This window comes from Falco cherrug, chromosome 4, assembly GCF_023634085.1.
Source record: "Falco cherrug isolate bFalChe1 chromosome 4, bFalChe1.pri, whole genome shotgun sequence".
NCBI classification, from domain to species: domain Eukaryota; kingdom Metazoa; phylum Chordata; class Aves; order Falconiformes; family Falconidae; genus Falco; species Falco cherrug.
Window position 1 is genome coordinate 103468658 of NC_073700.1, and position 19406 is coordinate 103488063.

Consider the following 19406-nt stretch of genomic DNA (forward strand, 5'->3'; position numbering starts at 1 on the left):
GTGATCCTTCTGAAGGATCTTGGGCTGGCTTCTTGAAGTTTAAAGTTCTGGCAGTTTTTTGTCTAGCAACATCTTCCTTTAAAAGTCTGAAAAAAACCTTTATAAGATACTCTTAAATATCTTAATGTGCTTTAGAATTGCAGGAGGAAAATGGAAGAAATTTCGGCAAGAAAGTACATGTCTTAAGATAGGCCTCATGCTAAGGCTGAGCTGGACTAATTAGTTTGTGGTCTCTGAGGGTTGTGTGTCATTCCCCCTTTGTCCTGTCTGCTTTCCTATAAGCTGGTTCCACTTGTGAAGCTGGCCAAAAAACGAACAAAAAACTCAAAATCAACACCCAGAGAACCAAAACAGAAGTTGTCAAGGTTAGTTTTCTGAAATGGTTGTTAACTTGAGTTATATGTTTACTATGTGATCAGGAAAGCATCAGATCTCAGGCTAACTTGGGAGATGTGATTTGTGGAATGCATTTTGTATTAAAAAAATCGGCAGACAACACCATCTGAATCCTGTATGTTGCACCACTTGGAAAGTTAAAAATAAATGATGAAATTCAGCCCTTGTTCAGACTGTAGTCATGGTCATGAGTGGTCCTGGAGTCTTCCTTCCATGCTGCCTGCCTTGTTCTTAAGAAGAAATGTTGTGGGCTGGTGGAGTGCTGATACCTCCTACTGTCAGTCCTGCTACTGCAAGTGTTGCGTTACCTTCTTGTTAGTTTGCTCAGTTTGATTTGTAGCTAGTAATTTTTGATTACTGTAAATACGTTGTCAGTAAATTATTACACAGATATTTGATTTTACTGGAGTGCAATTATATGAATAGAGTAGAATTTGAGACAGGGAAAGCTGAAGGTGAACAGTTAAGCCTTGAATTATTGTGAATCGGTGAGATTCGTGATCTTTCACTTTTCTATGAAGAGAAAGATGTGTATGTGAATAATCACTCAAAAATTACAGCATTCATTGAAGGAATAATTTTATTTATTAATGTTGGTGTTCTTGTCAAGGAACTGTTCAGTGTGGGTATAGCTTGATTTGCTTGTGTGTAAACTGGGTAATTTGAGTCCCCTCTTTCTCCCCAGGATCTGCTGTCAGGGAAGGGCTTTCATGTGCCTGTACTTCAAATAATGTCAGTACAAAACACAGTTTTATCTTCCCCTTATTGTGCTGCTTTGTACCTGGACTCATCAGCTGTTCATTTCTATGCCATCTATGATTCTAGGAGATGAGTGTTTACTATTTCTACAAGTGATAGTAGAGCATTTAAAGATACGGCCTTGGTTAGGTGGCTGTAGTGTTGAAACAGCCCAGGTTTATAGTCCTTGTGAACTTGCATAATGATCTAAGACTTCTTTACAACAAGGAAAAATCAGAATATATCTCAAAAATGCTGCCAACGTGCCTGGAGATGAGTTTAGGTAAAGGCAAGCGATGAGGGACATGTTCTATTTGTGAAGTGAGAAGCTATGAATTTAGAAAGCATCCTCATTCTTTTGCCAAAAAAACCCCAAAGCTGTGGGGCCCCCCCTCCGCAACAAAACCACCCAGCACATCACATCACCCAACCCCTCCCAGCTGTGTCAGTGCCATTTGCATGGTGACCACATGCTCATACATGTTTGAAGTGGAATTCCTGGTAGTGTTGTGTTTGAACATGGTGAATTTCTGCCATCTGTCCTCTACTGAGGGATGTCTTTGAGTCTGGAAATAAGTGCTCTAATACTTTACATACATCTTTTGTTTTTCTGTTTCATCAGTGTATCCAGACCAGGACTGCAGGCTGATAATGAAGTAGTCTGTACAACAGGGTACACAGTTATCTCGCTGTTGATTCACGTTACAAAACTACACATCATTGTGAGAGCTGCGTACTTATTCTCTAGAGAGGATACTACCGAAATTCATAAAGTCAGGAGGGCTCAAACTAGCCATCTGCCTCATGCTTGCTCTCTGTGTCCTGGCGGCTTGTGACAGCTGTGCAGCAATGCACTGAGAAACCCAAGAGTCCACTACTGGGGCAGTACACTAGAGAGTATCTGCACAAAATACATCTATCCTTTTTTTCCTCCACCCCCCAGTCCCCCCACCCTCCCCATCCTTTTTTAGAAACTTGGTTCCATGTGTACGTGCTGATACAAACTGAGGCACGCTGAAGCATGCTATGCAAATGTACTTCTTGGGAACTAGCTGTCACGTGGAAACTGTAGTCTGAAAAATACTTGTAGGCAGTCAAACTCTTGGTTTCGGTGGGTCGTTTTAATTCATGAAATGATGATCCACTGCCTATGAAGGTTTCCATGTTCCCTTGCTAAGGGAATAATGTCTCCTTAGAAAAGTAGCTTCTATTTAATTTATGTGTAATAGAAAACTTGGAGGAAGCTGTTTTTGTTTAATGAGTTAGTAGGTTCCTGTTTAGTGAGAAGCTGAACAAAACCATTTGCAGTAGTCAGATACTAACATGCTAACATGAGACACTGTCATGCAGCTTGCTCGTGCATCACCGTAATCCCCTAGCACCTTGCCCCCTCTCCTGACTCCCTTATGACCCAGGCCACCCCCACCCCCCCAGTCCAAAATACTCATTTAATATTGTCTCCTAGTATTTCTTGCTTTTATATTCTTTTCTAAAGGGAGGTGCTTTGAGTGTGATAGAGGCTATCCTTTCAGATACATGAAGAAAGGTGGCAGAGAACTGGGTTGTTTTTTTGATCTGCAATGTTAGAAAAGATTATCGTGTTCATTTTGATCGATTTGTCCATATAAGGAAGGGTTGAGTTTGGATTATGGATGCAACTGTTAATGCTCTATTCCCTCACTGCCTGAAATAGGTTTTTTAATACTTCAATATAGATACCTCATACCAGATGTACCAGTTTACACAGCTAGATGTGTGGGTATGTCGGTATGGCCTTTTTGCAGGCGAGAGAGCACTCAAGTTTCCTCGTGCTCCTATCTGGCCAGGTCTGATAGCGCTGGGCTGAAGCTCATGTTGTGAGTCCTGCTGAGAGCACAGTCCTGCTCACTGCAGCTACCTCAAACAAGTATGTGCTCATGTCCTGCCATCTCAGAATGGCAGTTTAAGCACAGTTCTGCTTGCTAGAGACTCGGCAGACCTCCGCAGTAAAGCAGTTTACTGCCACTCCACAATAGACTGTGGTCACTATTGCTCTGTCATTTTAAGAGCGAAATTTGGAGGAAGGAGAGAAGAGCTTGTGGTTCTACTAATACACGCAGCTTGCTGGTGTGTTAATGCGAGTGTTGCTGTAAGGTGTGATAGGGGCTATTTTTACAGATTGATCCAGAAACTGGCTCACAACAAGTGACGTGAAAATTACTTTTTCTAATCTGTTGTAAACATTTCTGCATTCCACCCCATAGTTAACAAATGTTTTGGGAATTAGTCCAAATTAGTTGATTTGCAGGGAATTTTTAATGGAAGCCTGTACTGCATACAAGAAATCGTGGACTATATATTGCTTGTGAAAAGACTGAAAGTTTTGCAGAGTGCTAAGAGCTCAAATGAACTGTTTTCTGTCTGGAGAATAGATACTTTTTTTTTTTTGACCTGTCTTTCCAAAAAAGTGCTTTTATAGCTGGTGAAAAGCTTAAATACGTGAAACTTGAAGTGGTATAAAAGTGAAAAGTGAATGATTGATGAAAAAAAGTGTATGTTTCATGATAGCTAAGTATGTTTCTTTTTTTTTTTAAAAAAAAGGCTTCATACTGTTCATAACCTTCTGCAGTATCAAGCATATGGTTGAAATATTGGTGCAGTGCAAATAGTTTTGCACCGAGCACTCACAGTTTTGCTCTGAGTTCTCACAGTGTTGTCACCGAACACATTCAAGGATATGATAATTTTGTGTATATTTGTCTACAGTTTTTTTCAGAATACCTCTGTAGTTAAGCATGTTGAGACAGTTGCAGTTTGAAGTTGGTGTGTTCTCCATCTAATGTGAAGCTTTTCCCTTGTGTTTATTCTTGGGTAAGATCAGACATCTATCCATGAAGTATGTTGGTATGAGACTTAAAAGAAACAAATTTTCATCTGTTTGAAAAAAACGACCTTGTTTACATTTTAGAATGTTGAGTTTTTCAGCTTGGCTTTACATGTGCGTGTTCTTTGCTTTCTATTTTCTTCGTTTTTAAATGGATAAAGCTTCTGAGTGTGGGTGTTTTTTTTTTTTTTGTTGTTCCAAGATTAAGTGACTATGAACTAGAAACTGGTTGACTACAGAGCAGAAGGAGAAAGATATTCCAATAAACTGCTTCAGAGTCTTGGTGGTTTTTTTAAGTTTCCAAATCAAGTATTCTTTCCAAAACCTTTAAAAAAAAAAAAAGTCAAACCACCCTGAACAAACCAGGTTTTGTACTTTTAGAAATTGAAGAACTTAGAGTATAGACTTATTCTAAGGAAAACTGCATTAAAGTGTGGGAGAGCCACCAGAACGCAGTTTGGCATAGCTGTTTCAGTATTCGTCTGAGTAGCTGAAGAGCTGTATGAATCTGTGCTCTGTACTAGAAGAAAAATAGGTTTGGTTTAGGATGCTCAGCTGAGAGCACAGAGTTAGGGTATCTGATATTTTTGTTTGTTTGTTCTTCCTGTGTGAATCATTTAGTTTATGGTCATTTACATACAACAACAGCAAGGCCTTCCAGTACCTTGGACGTGAAGATTCACAAGTGTTACAGTAACCATCTATACAGAGTGGAAACAAGCTAGTTTTAAACACTCCTCTCAGCACTGTCTGAGAATACTTTTATTAGTCTATGGTTAGAGAATTTTCTGGAATGAGAAAGGCAGTGAGTGGAACTGAACGTGGTCTTCAGATTTCTGAACTGCTAGGTGGTGAATACCATCTTCCCAGTTGCACAGTACGCTGCTTTGGCTGGTGGTATTTGCCCCAGGTTTATGAACAGTGTGTTACTTGTTTTGTTTTGTTCAAGTTGTTCATTGGTTGGGATGGCACCAGTCCAGCTTCATTACTAGAGTTCTCCTCATCCGAGAAGTAGGAATGGAAGAAGAAAAAAAGAACAAGGAAGGCAGTGTCATGTCATGAAGGTTAAGTTATGGGTAGTGCCTTAAAGAACCAGTTTTCCTACATGTTACCTGATGGGACAAGGAAAGGAAGGTATGTCGGTGGTGAAGAGGAACAGAGTGAAATGAGACTCTGAATTTGATCTGCTGGAGTGGAAGTTATGTTTTTCTAAGGTTGGCTTAAGCAAGGAAAAGTGTAACTACTCTTACCTGAAACAGAAAGCCATCTTACTTTGGAAGGATACATGGAATTGATTGCTGCTAACAGCATGGCTTTTTTACCTCTTCAGTGGGGAAAAAGAAATAAACAAGGATTTTTTTTTTTTACCCCAAATAAATTAGCCCTAGTTTATTTTGCCGAACAAGATTATATGGCTTATGTAAAAAAAAAAAACCAAACCCATGTGCTTTGGAATGAGTATTGAGTGAAAAGTTGATAATACAGCTGTAAACACACATAGCAGATGTTTGACTTCTGGGTTGTTCTGTTCTGGGGCCCAAGGTACAAATGTGCTTTCATTTTGCAGTGCTAACAAAGTCTTGGATCAGAGCAAAAATACAGCCTTGGAGCTGTTCTTAGCTGCTGTTGGTGCAGAAAATGTTAGGTCTGGAACTCTGTTTCAGTTCCTTTTTTGGTATTCTCTGAGCTGGAATTAAAGGCATGCTGTCTTGCCCATTCCGCTTTTGTGCGACCCTGTAGTAGCTGTAATCAGTGGCCGGGGAGACAGAGGCTTGCGAGGGAGCGATTGGCCTTCCCGGAGTACGGCTGTGTCCGGCACAGCCAGCTAAAGCGGTCATGTCTGCGCAGCCTCTGATCTCTGGGGAGGTTCATTACAGGGTCTGGTACAAGGGCACTCTCCGCTCCTGCACATCAGCATGGAAGAAGCTCGTCCAGGGAAGAAAATGCAACCTGTATGTAAATAGCAGCTGCATCAACTTAATAATCGTTCAAACATGCTTTGATGCAAGTGATATTTTAGTGACTGTGTCTCAGATTGGTGTGCTACCGTAGATTTGCTAGTTGTGGGAGAAATTTTTGAATGATCTGCTGATAGAAATAATACTTGAAGTAGAGAATTCTGTACTGGGGAAGATATTTTCTGGGTCGTTAGAATTGCTTAATCATAGTAACATGCTTGATTCGGAAAGAAAATGTGCTTTTACAATCATGAGAGTATACTACCATATTTTGAGAGTGGTTGGAGTGGGGTTTTTGTGGTTGTTGTTGGGGTATTTATTGTTGTTTTGCTTATTTTGCATAATTTAGAGTCAGTTTTTCTTGATTTGAAGGTTATCAGCTATGACTTTGAGTAATTACTGATTGTTCCTTTTGACAAAAAAAAAAGTGAACTTGATGAGTGGTGTAACTGAAGTAAAATGTGCTTGGAGGAAGTATTTTCTTCAGGCTTCAGTGGCATAGCCACAAATCTCCATTTGTGGGGATTTCTACAATGAAGCAGTGAGCTCACTTGTATTGGTGTTACAAGCTATTGCTTAGCTCCTGTATGAGTAGTCTTTGTCACTGCTGTTTAACGGCAACGCACTGTATAACAACAGGATTACTGCTTTAGGGTTCCCTGCAAACTAAAATCTATGGGATGGAATTTTCCTAAGCTGTAAAGCTTTAAAGACCCCTGAATTGTTTTATATAAATTTTATAAGATGACCGCTAAACTTTCTATTTCCTTGTGTAAGCATAAGAAGTAAGAGTTTCATTTAGACATGTTAAAATGCATCTGATTGCAGTGGTCTTGTTTGTTAGTGTCTCTGTACTACTGGTTTTTGATTTTTATTGTGGTGTTACCATCAGCTCTGCATGCAGAACTCTCAGGCATGCATATGCCTAGAAGACTAGGCAAAGATTTGAGGTGACTTAGTTATAAAGATTCTACTACTTCCACTTTTCCTAGCTGTGACTTTAGAAATTGAAGTGAATGGAGCTATTAATTTTGTGAATGAAATTTAGTGCTATGAGGCAGTGATAAAATGCAACTTTGTAAAATGACTACTATAATATGAGATATGCTACTTGGTATCTTGTGTTGGATTGGTGACATTATTTTGCTATCTTTATGCATGGTGCTAAATTTTCTGGCCTGCAGAACACTCAGGTTGAATTCAAACAGGCTTCTAATTTTGATGGAGTATTCGCTTGCATTTTAGTTATGCCTTAATATTAATCAAGCCATCCTTTGTGTGTGTTCTAAAAATTTTTTTTAATTTTATAAATTGCTGTGGTGTGCTGTAGTTGACAGCCAGTCACTGCTGTGACCAGTCACTTGTCAGTGTTTATGCTTCCTTTTTTCCTGACTTTCTCTCAATTTAATTTTGTGTTTACTGTCCAAAGGCTAGTGTCTGATTTGTCAGGGACATGGCTTGTCTTGCATGTTGTGGCCCTCAGCGTGGCAGTGGCCAGTGTAATGTCTGCTAGAACCACTGAAATAAAATTATTTATAAACATTAGGTGTTCAGCTGTTGAGGAAGCAAAACATTAAAATATTTAGAACTGCTTTTTCCCAAAAGTGCTGTTTGGGTTTTTTTGTTTGTGTGGTCATGGTGTGGTTTTGTTTTTATGCTCTTATTTTAGTAGTGCACATACATGTCTACTGTCCTCCCTCATACAGTTCTGGAAATGTAAAAGTAAAATGCAACTTCTGGAGAGTCTTACTGAAGTCTGTTGTTGTCTGTTGGATGTGCTTGTGTAAACAAGGTTTGTATTGCTGCTGTGTTTTTTTGTAAGTCTTCTAGAAGCAGACTGGCCAGACCTATTTAGTAGGGTAAGCTGAGCAGTTAATTAGAGGATTAGTAGGCCAGAAAAGCTTCTCTTAAGTATTCCTAACCCCTTTTGTTATAGCTATGGTCTTACTGAAATCTAAGCCTCAGACCTTCCTGTGAGGCTCCGAGTATTGCTTTGATTAGGAGGGATCTTCATTTACATGCAAAATAGTTGTGTAAAATAGTACTTGTATAACCACAGCTAAAATTCACAAGTAAAGGGTGGGGAGGTGGGGGGTGGCTGCGACGCTAAAATCCTTGAGCTGTACTGGAGTCTTTCCTGTGGTGTTTGAGCAATACCCACCGCGGTGATAGTAGGGGGGGAAAAAACCTCCTAAAACTGGAAAGCAGCTGTTCTGTGCAAGTGAGACCGTAGCAAATACAACCAAGGGGAAACCCGTCAATACGGTGTGCTTCCTGTTTTAAATCTGGCAAGTGTGCTGTTTGTGAATTATTATTAATTTTACTCTCATCCGTATATATTTAGAGGGCAAGGCCAGCTAAAAATTGTATGCTGACAAAATGAGATGGAGCCCATTTATATTTAGTGCACTTTCCCTTGGCTGTTAGGTTTGTGTGCTTGATTTAGCACTGGTGGTAATGTTTCATCCCTTTGGCAACTCCTGTAGATACAGTATTGCTGTGTAGACCGATACTGTGCCCAAAGAACAAATTTCAAATGCCTTTATAGGGCCGCTTGTGCAGTTCACCTAAAGACTGTTTAGTAGGCTGAATAATACCTTCACTTACTACTGTTTAGAAAGGACTTGTGATTTTTTTTTTTTTTTTTTCATATCCTGGCTGTCCTTCATGGAGGCAGCAACCGGAGATGTCTGCACTCCTGCCCACCGTTGGCTCATCTTACCTCTGGTTTAAAATCAGACTCTATCTGACAGAGAAGTAAACCAATATATTTAGAACTTACCAAGTGATGCTGTTACTTGTTGCTGCAGGTGAACCATGTTGAAAAGCCCTTCCTAATTTACTCACTCTTAAGTAAGGCTGCTTGGTGCTCTCTAGGTAGCAGCGGGAGAGCCGTAGCATAGACCTGTTGCTGATGCTTGCCAGGGGTAGAATGATTGTCATTGAACTCTGCATACAGTAGTCACAGATGGCATTAACGAATATACTAATATTCTGGTTTCTTTACCTCTTGCAGGGTTGTTGTCACCGGTAACTTGTAGTCCTACAAAATTAGGAGAGAACACTGGTCTTACCTGAGCTACGCGTGCACCGCCCCCCCCGCCCCCCCCCCCCCAAAAAAAAAAAAAAAAAAAAGTTAGCACTTATTAGCTTGCAGTTCTGGGAGATTCAGTGGATAGAAAAGAGGCTGCATGTGCATTCTGTAAATCAGAGATGTATTTTATTTCATGACTACATGGAGTATTATGTGTGCTTAGAACAGAAATGCTTCTGAAACAGACCACTTGGGAAGTGCTGTGAAAATGAATCATGAATTACCCTCCTGGTTCTTAATTATTCTGAACAATATATTTCAGTAGCTGTGTGACAAAGGAGTTTGTGTGTATATCTGTCTTTAAAAAAGTCCAGTTTTTAAATGTTTCATATATGTACATACATGTATCTGGAAAACAGTTGCAAAATTAGGTTTTGTAGTTCCTCTTTTGTTATCTTTGAAATTTGTGGTCAAAATGAAGGTTTAAATTTCTTTTAGCAGAGCAATACTGGTAATTTTTCTTTATTTAATTTCATTTTTTAAAAAACTGAAACCTTGATGGTTATCATATCTGTCTTCTGAATGCAGATCCAACAAAGTGAGGGCTGGTGACAGAACAAAAGTCCTGCTTGGACTATGCTTCCAAGGTCTAGGTCAAGCCACCATTTTGACTTCTGTTTGTACTGATTTGTAAGTTAATTGGGAAGTTGCTAAAGGCCTCTACTGTTCCATGCTCTTGAAGGCAGCACGCTGGGTGGGATGGATGGTTTGATCCAGCTTAACTGCTCCTACGTACTGATGATGAAAGACTGAAGAGTCTTTCTTTTGCACTGTGCAAAAATTCTCCTATGCTCAGTATGTAAGCCTACGGTAGCATGCTGCCGGGGTTTACCAGTTGGGTCTGTAAGCAGTGTGTGCTTGTGTTTAGAGAGGAATGGCTTGTTGGTGCCACATTCCAGCCTAAGAGCTAAATCCCATCTGCCAGATCTGGTAACTCCACAAAGGCAGAGATGTACCCATGGGTTCTTGTGGGAAGGAACAGGTAGTATTTGCCTTCTGTTCAAGCCAGAAAGGATGGGATGTAATTACAGTCATAAAGCGATAAGCAGGTTCACTGGCATGGTGTAGGCAGATGTAGTAGAATAGTGTCAAAATCAGAAGTTTCAAACTTTTGGCCAGGGACAGATGAATAAGGTAAAAAAAATAGATATGACCCTCTCTACCCCCCACAGCCCCTGGTGTTCGGGGTTGGTTAGTAGTTTGTTTAGTTTTTGGGGGAGTGATGGTGGTTTGCATTTGCATCTGCTTGAACAAATGCGGCAATGAAGGTTCTTTGTAGCATGAAAGTGATAATGTAATTTTTTTTAACTTCTCTTTTTTTTTGGGTTGTGTCCTTTCCTGTGCCCTACTTATTCCCATGAACACTAGTGCTATCTCTTCTGGTGCTGCAGGTAGTTCCCCAGCTCTGTTGGGAAGAACTTTGGACAGAGGGGATGTAAATGGAGCATGTGAACATTGTCTTAGCTGAGTAATGGTTTTAGATGTTGAGCTCAAATTCTTTTTAACGCAATTACTGTAAACCTTGAAATCTAGAAGTAATAAGGTTAACTTTGTCAGCCATTTGTATGATCACTGTCTGTTACCAGAACGAGCTACATTCCAAGGACCTCAAAAATGTGTTGCTAGCAAGTTGTATCTCTTGGAAGTGGTGGCTCAGTAATGCACTTAGGCAGTGTGCCCATCTGAAGCCTGTCATGTGTATGTGACTGCATAAGGTTAGATGAGTTGCATGGTGAGAAAAGCTTGTACAGATGACAGTGGAAAGTATCCTTTAAATTTAATATTCTGTGCGTCATATTTGTGCCAGTCCACTAGATGGTAACTAACACGTGCTGCTGGAGGTCGACAACAAATTCTTGCAAACTTGAACACTTTCCTTAGTGATTTGTGCAATTTAGGATTGACTTTAGAAGTTCAACTTTTCATGCAGCTTTAAAATTTTAGATAGAAGAAGTGTACTGTACTAAATGAAGACAAATGTTTGAGAAGGTAAATATAGTGTAAGCAATTTCTGGATACTTGTCTGCAATAAAAGGGGAATTACTCTTTTCTCCTGGACTGAGAAAAGATATTTGAAAATCAGAGGTGGCAAGAGGAATCCTACTGGGATTCTGCTAGAGCAAAGAGTATTTGGAAGTCTTGTCTGGTCTGCAGCAGTTGAAAAGGGGTTTCATTTTCATGCTGGGGAAAGTTGGAAGGCCAGGAAGATATGTTGTAGTACATGCAGGCACCTTTGGCTAAATATGAGTTTTACTGGAAGGCTGTTCCTACAGTATGCTTGTGAGTATTCACAGATTTGGTGTTAAAAAAAGTGTACTTAGTGTATTTTAATTCAGTGTACTAGGATTTTTTTTTTCTTTCTTCCCTTCCTTGATGTACTTTGGACTTGTTCTGTGTTTATAAATGACTATATCCTTGTGAAAAGGTGAATGCTTAATCTCTTCCTAGGGTACTTTCGTTGCTTCTGGTGTTCCCCCCCCCCCCCCCCAATTGTTCTGTCTCTTGACTGAAAAGAAAAGTTACATACATTCCAAGTTAGTCTTGAATTTTACTTTGGCTCGGCTTTATCAGCTGTGTTTTGGGCATCTGTGGGATTATTGTGTGTAGTTTCACATTAAATGAGTAGTAGATTGCAGAGGAATGCTTGCTCTAAGATGAAGTCTTTCTCTGTGCCTACGAGAGGGAAGTTGATGAGTCTTAAACAACCCACCTCTCTTTAAGTAAAAAGTTCAGAAAGTGGAAGAGATAGTGAGAATGGGAATGTGTTTGATTCGGCAACTAGAACAGTTTGCTCTCACTTTTGTGCCTTTAAACTGACATGGTAGATTTTCTGTATTTACTGGAAATGTATGCCCTACAGACTTTATTTTTAGCAAGGCAAAGGTTGTAACTTGGAATTAGTTTTGTAGTGATTTGAATATTGCCTGACTTAAGGCAAAATTATTTCATCGTGGGATTTGCTGTTGGCATCACAAAGGGTTATGTTAGACTGATGCTTTGTGTTTTTTCTAAACAAAGGCTGTAAAGGATATGCTTTCTTCATGTATGATATTTGTGGTTGCTAATGGTTTATTCTTGGAAGAGTCTTTGCATATGTCGAGTAGTTTGAGATAGGGATAGAATGGTTTGCAAGGGCATGCATGCCTCTCTGTAATCTAATCTCAAAAAACATGTTACTTTCACATGATGTGGTTTTGAAAGCTGCTTCTGTATGTATAAGGTTGGCAAAGTGTCTCTGTTGCTACAGCAAAGGGTGATAAATATTAATAACACAGTATGAGGCATACAGCAAGTTCAAATTGTTATTGGGAGATAAAAATCTTTTCTCGCATGTGTGTATTTTCCACAGTGTGTATGTAATTTTTCTACCAGTACACAGTAGTTTGTATAATCTGGAGAAAAACGTTGTCTTCCCTTGTTGTTCAAAACCTGTGTTGTCTGGGAAGCTTCCAAGTGTCCTAGAAGAACTTTAGGGGGCAGGGAGAGGTTAGGTGCAGGGCACTTGAGCAGTCTGTGGCTGTAACAATGAAGCTTATTGTGGAAGAGGTTTTGATAGCACTCTTCCTAGTATTAGGGTTTTTTCTCTTTCATATTATAAGACACTCAGGATAATTTAGAGGATTTTCTGTTTCCGTCTATTTTGAGTTTTCTAGTGACATGAAGGATTTGTGTGTGTGTCTGTTTCTGTGAGCTGGAGTGCACTACAGTCCTATCATTTTGATTGTGTCCCTGAGATGAATTGGAAGGTAGGTATGCTTGAGGCCTTGCTAGTGTTACAGCCTTACCAATGCAGTTAAATGTTTTGCTGTACTTATTTGGTGCCTCAAAAGATTGTTAACTTAAAAGCTTTTTAATGCTGCTGCTTAGAGGCCTCTTTTTGATACTGGGTTGATGCACGTTCAATGTTTTTTTTTCCCCCAAGTTGTGTTGGAAGATCTATCTTCACGAAAGGTAAGAGCCAGACTCACTTTGCAACTGTTATTTCCCCCCCTGCCTCCAGAACGGTTATCAGTGAGATGACAGAGGTCGATTACATGATGAAGGCATCTTCTAGACAGCTCTATAATTTCATTTTGGTGTGTAGGAGACAGGAATGTACTATTTCCCCCTGTCCCGTTGGGGGGGGGTGTGTGTGTGTCCCATCTTATTACCACGATGCTGTCTACATTTCTTGATTCTTCTTTTTTAATAGGTCCTTGTAACATTTTCACAGATCTGCCATCAGGCACAACTGCAGTTTAACCACCTGAATTTTTAAATTGGGCTGTCTGGAGTGTGCAGGAATTGTGGTTTTTCTACCATGCCTGCAAAACTCTGCTTTTGTAATGCAGTAGTGGCAACAAAGTTATGTTACTGTGTAAGCCTGCCTTGAAAACTCCATTCTTGGGGACACAGCTCAGAATCAATCATTACTTAGCAGCATAAACCTCTGAAAACTATGTGCCAGTCTTTTTTTGTATCTTGCTTATTTATTTACACAGTGCCAGCTGCTTTTTATTTTTTATAACTAACTGTTAACTTTTTTTAAACCTAATCTGAAAAAAGCCCTTTTTTCCTATATGTGCCGTTTGCCATCTTCATATTCTTTAATCTACTTCCCTCAATAGTTAACAAAGATCTGGACCTTTTTTTTTTGTGTGTGTGTGTACAAGCACACAATATACTATGAGAGATCTTTTATTAAGGACTAAGGAGCTATGTGTTCCAAAAAATTTTTTTATTTGGTAGGGGTTGCCAACAGTGTTTTAGCTTGTAGCTGTTACACAGGTTTGTTGTTTTTCATCCTTGTTGCTTCTCCATGAGATGACAAATCTGTTCTATATATAGAAGCATTGCACTATTGATTAATTCTAAGATCAAAGTTAGGTGAATGTCAACACTGTTAGGGTATCCAGTCGCTATAAGATTCCTGGTTCAGGCTTCTGTTTTCTCTTTATGAAACCATTATCACAGATCCCACGGTGATCACTTCTGGCAGCAGCCCACTGGTGCATTTACGTTGATCAAACAGGTATTTGTGGTATATCTGGCTGTCGTACAGCCACGAGAAAAAGTCATGTTGGTGAACTGATCCAGTGGAAGGCTAAGATGTTAAAAACATAAAATGCACTGCTTCAGCTCTTTGTATTTGACTTCACGATTGATAGATCTGACAAGGAAAAAAGTGTGTGCCCAAGGGAGCAGAAAGAGCAGGGACAGTATTCAGCCGTTAGCTTGCCATGATACATAGTTAGATGTAAAGCAAAGCCTTACTCCTATGGTAGGCAGCAGTTCTTTTGGAGAAGAGTTCTGCCAGGAGGCCGTCATTTGTGAGCTGTTATAAGTGGACTGTATTTTAAGGAAAGCAAACACTTGGAGAAAGGCAACTTTAATGTTGGTTCGGTGTGAAGTCTGAGATGAGATTCCGAGTTTCCTACTGCACAGTTATTTTAAGGTTTATTTAGTCAAGATGGAGCAAAAGGCAGTGTTTAAAGGTCTGCTTTAGTGATGTGACAAATGTGATTAGGGGACACATTCAAAGATAAGCCTCAATCTTGAGCCTGCATCTATTTCAAATACCATGCTTTTGTGTTACGAGTGGCATGGTTTCAGTAGTAATGGGATCTGAAAAGATAGTCTTGCAACTGCTGTTTCCTAATGTTAATTAGATAGGGATGAGGTTAACAAGCTGCCTGTTGAAAGCTGAGTGAAACCATTATTTTGACTGTTAGTCTAGGAGGGACCCCCAAGCTGTGTAACTTAACTCTTTTGCCACTCCTTTTGTGTAACATTTGGTTCACAAAAGCTGCTTACCTGCGCTGGAAATTGTCACACAGGGTTTGTCCCCTGAGCAAATGGGTTTGAGAACCTGAGTGTTACCTCATGTAACTTTTTTAATATTTGCCAGTTATTTTATTGAAGTTCATTAATTGCTATTGAATGTAAAACAAAAAGAATATTGCACTGCTGAAATATGTCCTGATCTTTGATATGATGAAATTAAAAACATCACAAAAGGAAATTGCATGTTATTTAGCTTATCTGTTTACTCTGGTTTTCCTTCAATACAGGGTAATGTTTTCTTAAGAATTGCGTGGGTAGATTTTCAGTGACATTTTCTTTCTCAGTTTCTAAGAGGTGTAAGTGTGGTGTTTTAGAAAACTTTGAGAAACAACTTCATAACTGTAGAATATATTTAGGAATTTAGAAAAAATCAGTTTATTTAGTTTTAATTAACTGGCATCTTGTTTCTTCAGGGTCATGATGAAGAAGCTGTTGTGGATATGGGCAAAATCAGCTCTACTATCAATACAAACTTTGAGAAGGAAGAACTAGAGAGTAAGTTTGTGGTGGCTTTCTGTTGCTTAACATGCATTTTTTTTGCCTTGGGATAAAAGATCCATTTTCTTTCAAATGCAACCAGTATCACTAAAAGGAATCAGAATTTCATGACCATCATGAAATTCTAGGAATAAGCCCAGTGAACAGCAGATGACCTGCCCAGTTTTTTGTCTCTCTGCATGGCTAATACCCACTGTTACTCAAATCTGTTACAGAAAAAAAAAATATATTAAAAACCCTCAAAAAATAAAAATTATGAAGATTTCCAAGGAAAGCTTGCTTCTGAGATTGGTATGTTTTACAAACTGATTGCTGTCAGTAAGAAATTTCCAAGCACACGTGATGTAAAGTTCTACAGAATCAAAACGCGGGAAAGTTCATTATCCTTGTGAGTGCGTCCGTGCATTTTAAATACTGAGAGTCTGAACAGGTAACAGTGGTTCTCGTTCCATGGTAAACTGTACATTCTGCAGTCAGTTAAGCATTATGGAATTCTGTTAGTCTTCATTATTTGTTTCAGGATCCTGCATTTAGCAAGAAAAATGGCATTTTCATGTAGCAAAATGCAAAATTGGATACTTCATCGAAGAAACAATTTCTTAGTGACTCAAAAACGAAGTAGATAAGGATGAAGATTCTTGGATGCTATTTAGCAAAGCGAGAGGGAAAAGCTAGGGAGATTCAGTGTTAAAATCTTATTTATTCACCTTTTCACATAGAATGCTCTGAAGCTTAATTAACATTTGCAAAATGCTAGAAAAAATATCCATAGATTCACCAAGCAATGTTTCCTGACAGTACTGAGTGTTACTGGTTTCAGAACATCAGAGAGCCATTATAGCAGCAGTTTCTAGCTGAGAAATGTTGATTTTTAGGTTGTTGTCACATTTTCTTATACTGTGGCCTAACGAGACAGATTAAAAGTGGTTAAAGTTGTTTGTTGCTGTTGTAGTCATACTCTTGCTCTGTTCCTTTCAGTCTGTTACTATTTTCCATCTTGTACTGACAGTTTGTCTGACTGTACCATAAGCATGGTTAGGTACGTTAACCAGCAGAAAATGTAACAGTCCTGCCAAAGGAAAATAATAAAAAAAATTCTCAGCGGCTGAGCGCCCCAAACCAGTTTGCCATGCAGATGGATGTGTGCCAGTGCTGACCGGGGGAAGGGAAGTGTGAATATGAGGCTGAGAGGTGCAGCAGTGGAGGCTGCAACAGCCCAGTTTAGATAAGGTTGAGCTGTGGTGAAACTAGTCGTGTCTGTTTCTGCAGTTAAATCTTCAGTGCAGATTTAAGCTATCTCCTCTTCCATTTTCTTCTCTTGCTTTCCTCTGAGAGATGACCCAGAAAATGCATGTGTGTTTTGCAGGGAGGCAGGGGGTTAAGGGGAAGCAGGCATTCAGCTGGAGTGGTGTGCAGTGCAGCTGGGGTTTGTGAACAGCTGTAATGCCTCAACCACGGAGAATGACATGAGAAGAATGACATGGGAACATGCAGCGATTTCACTTCCCAGGTCTCTTTCATAGCACGTTTTTCAGAGTTGCTTCAGCCAGTCCACCACTGCTTACACAAGATGCTGGGAGGGGGTTTCAGGCTGCTGTGAGGCCAATTCAAGCACTTGCATTGCTGATGGTTGGAAGATATCCCAGCCTTACCCGTGCCCAGAGGACTAAATGAAGGTGAAACAGACTTTTAGTTTCATGAGCAATTGAGTCAAATAACAGCTGTTGGAAGGAGGAGATCTCACTGTCCTTCACCTTGCTCTTAGCCATTGCACCTTACTTCTCCTTTGGCTGCCTTTCACACGCTTTGGAGTGATCCAGTGTTAAGTGTCTCAGTGTGAAAGAGGGCTGGCTATACAGAGGTTTAACAAATAACTAAGAAGTATCTGACATGAAAGATGTATTCCAGTATGATTATCACATTTCTGAAGCTTCATATAGGCACAGGTTTTCATATTCAAGTAGGAATTATTTTGATGATTACCTATATTTTGTAGTATCTTACATATGTGTAAGACAATTGGTGCTTTCCCTCCCTCAAATGATAGAATGGGGAAAGGGAGGGATGGCATGTATTTTTAACTTTTATCAGTGGAAACTGGTCCAAAGAAAGGAAGAGAAGTTTTTACTTTCCTGTACAAAAGAGAAAGGTATGTAAGTACAGTTGTGTATGATCATAGTTAGCTAATCTGAGATTCACAGAAGAGATTCCTTTAGATATGGAATGTCTTAGAGGATAAGTTTATTTTGAACTTACAGCTCTGTTTATGAGAGCATTATTTTTAGGCTACTATGATTAAAGTAGGTAGTGGGATTTTGGGGTTTTGTTTTTAATTCTGGTATTAAAGTCATGCAAGGGGAGAAATGGAATTGTTGGCTGCAAGCAGTAAAAAACCTCTGGATAGTATTATTTTTCATTACTGACTTACGAATGTTTTCTTGTGGCTTAGGAAGACCTATAGTTAAGCATTGGGTATTTTAAGTGTTTTAAGACCTGAAAACTGTTTCAGTCCAGTCTTCCAGCTTGTTTTTGTGGTGACTTGGAAAAGAGTTCTAGGAACTTGGAACTTTTCCAGAAGTATGTGTTGACTCATTTTTGAGGAGAGGCAGCAAGCAGTTAATGCAGTTCAGTTATGATGTGAAACACCAAACCTTTAAAAACCAGCATGGACAGGTGACACTTAACTGCTTTAAAGCCTGTACAAACCAAAGTTGATGGATTTGATGCTGTAGAAGGCATGATTTTGTTACTAATACTAAAGCAAAGTTTTGTTGGTATCGTCAGTATTGCATACTTCCATTTTCTGGAAATGTTGTGATGAAATATTAATGAAAACAGGGTGAGATGCTGAAGTGGAAAACAGTTCTTAAGAGTTAGGGCTTCTCAAGCTCTGCATTCTGTTTGTGGTGGCAGGGAAAGTGTGGTATGTATCTGGAGTGACAGTGTTTAGGTTAGAAAGGTTAGGCACAGGCTACTTGTTTCGTAACTCTATTCCTGTAAATGAGAAATGGGTAGAGATGGTAAACTGCAATAGTGGGCAGACAGTGTGTGTACTAAATAAAGGTGCTGCTTTCTTACTGAAGCTGTAAGACCTTGCTTTGAAATAACAAATGCCAGTTTACAGAAGAGCTAGAACGGGGATTAACACCTTAAAATAACCTGTTTAAGAGTACCCGATGTTCTTAACTTGATGTCAGACTCTCTGAGCTGCAATGAGTAAGAGTAGTAACAAAGTAAGGCAGGAGGTGGAAGTAAGGCAGGAATGGTAGTGGCAGAGGTATTTCATGCTGTCTTGTAAAAGGTGATTTCTGCTAAGAACCATGTTAAAGGAAAGCTTTCTTAAACCTGAGTTTGTATGTTTGGCTTGATATTACCAGGACCTACCTTTTTAAATGTGTAGTTAATTTTCACCTTGATTCGGGGATACATTTACTAGGTACAGCTTAAGGGAAAAAGGATCTATTCTGTTACTCTTAGCAGTTGCAGGTGTAGCAGAGATAAGGAGTTTACACATAACAGAAGTCTTGTTCCAGAAACAATCTGAGGTCAAGAGTGTGTGTCTCAGTAGACAAGTTTTCCGTGGCTTAAATCCAAGAAGCAGCTTTCAAGATTTAATAGTTACTGTACTCTCACACTGTCATGTGGCCAGGTGTAAGTAGTGTTTACATTTCAAGTGACCCTATTATCTCTGCTACCTTGATGGTTTAGAGCCTTATTTTCCCTTTAAGAAAACAGCTGTGCTTTTCAGTTAATCTTAGTTGATAAGGACAGGTCATTAAACAGTTGTGCAGTTTTTCCACCTCTAGAAGTGAATATTCTATATCAAAGTAGAAAACTTGCTGTACGAGTGTTTTGCAGTTCATCGTGTTATGAGTAGTTAGAAATTGTTTCAGTATTATGAAAGGGATTTGGGAAACTAAGAGAACTTATATGGGAACTTGTAGTAGAGTGTCCTGCTAAGGTTTTTTTCAGGTGACAGGTTTACTATTATTCTGCCTTTTTAGATGCATCCAAATTGCAGCTGATCAAAACCCAT

General features: G+C 39.4%; 1 protein-coding gene across 4 annotated transcripts in view; it reads left to right on the forward strand.

Annotated features, from left to right (window-relative positions):
• SLC4A7 (solute carrier family 4 member 7) overlaps window positions 1–19406 on the forward strand; it is a 97579-nt gene that overhangs the window by 20292 nt on the left and 57881 nt on the right. For 2 of the 4 annotated variants that reach the window (XM_055710242.1, XM_055710243.1), the window contains exon 2: window positions 15286–15367. In XM_055710242.1, the coding sequence (XP_055566217.1) occupies window positions 15286–15367 (82 nt within the window). Of the gene's footprint in view, window positions 1–5748; window positions 5950–15285; window positions 15368–19406 lie in introns of those variants that run through there. The other 2 variants (XM_027814774.2, XM_027814769.2) reach the window with 2 other exon arrangements.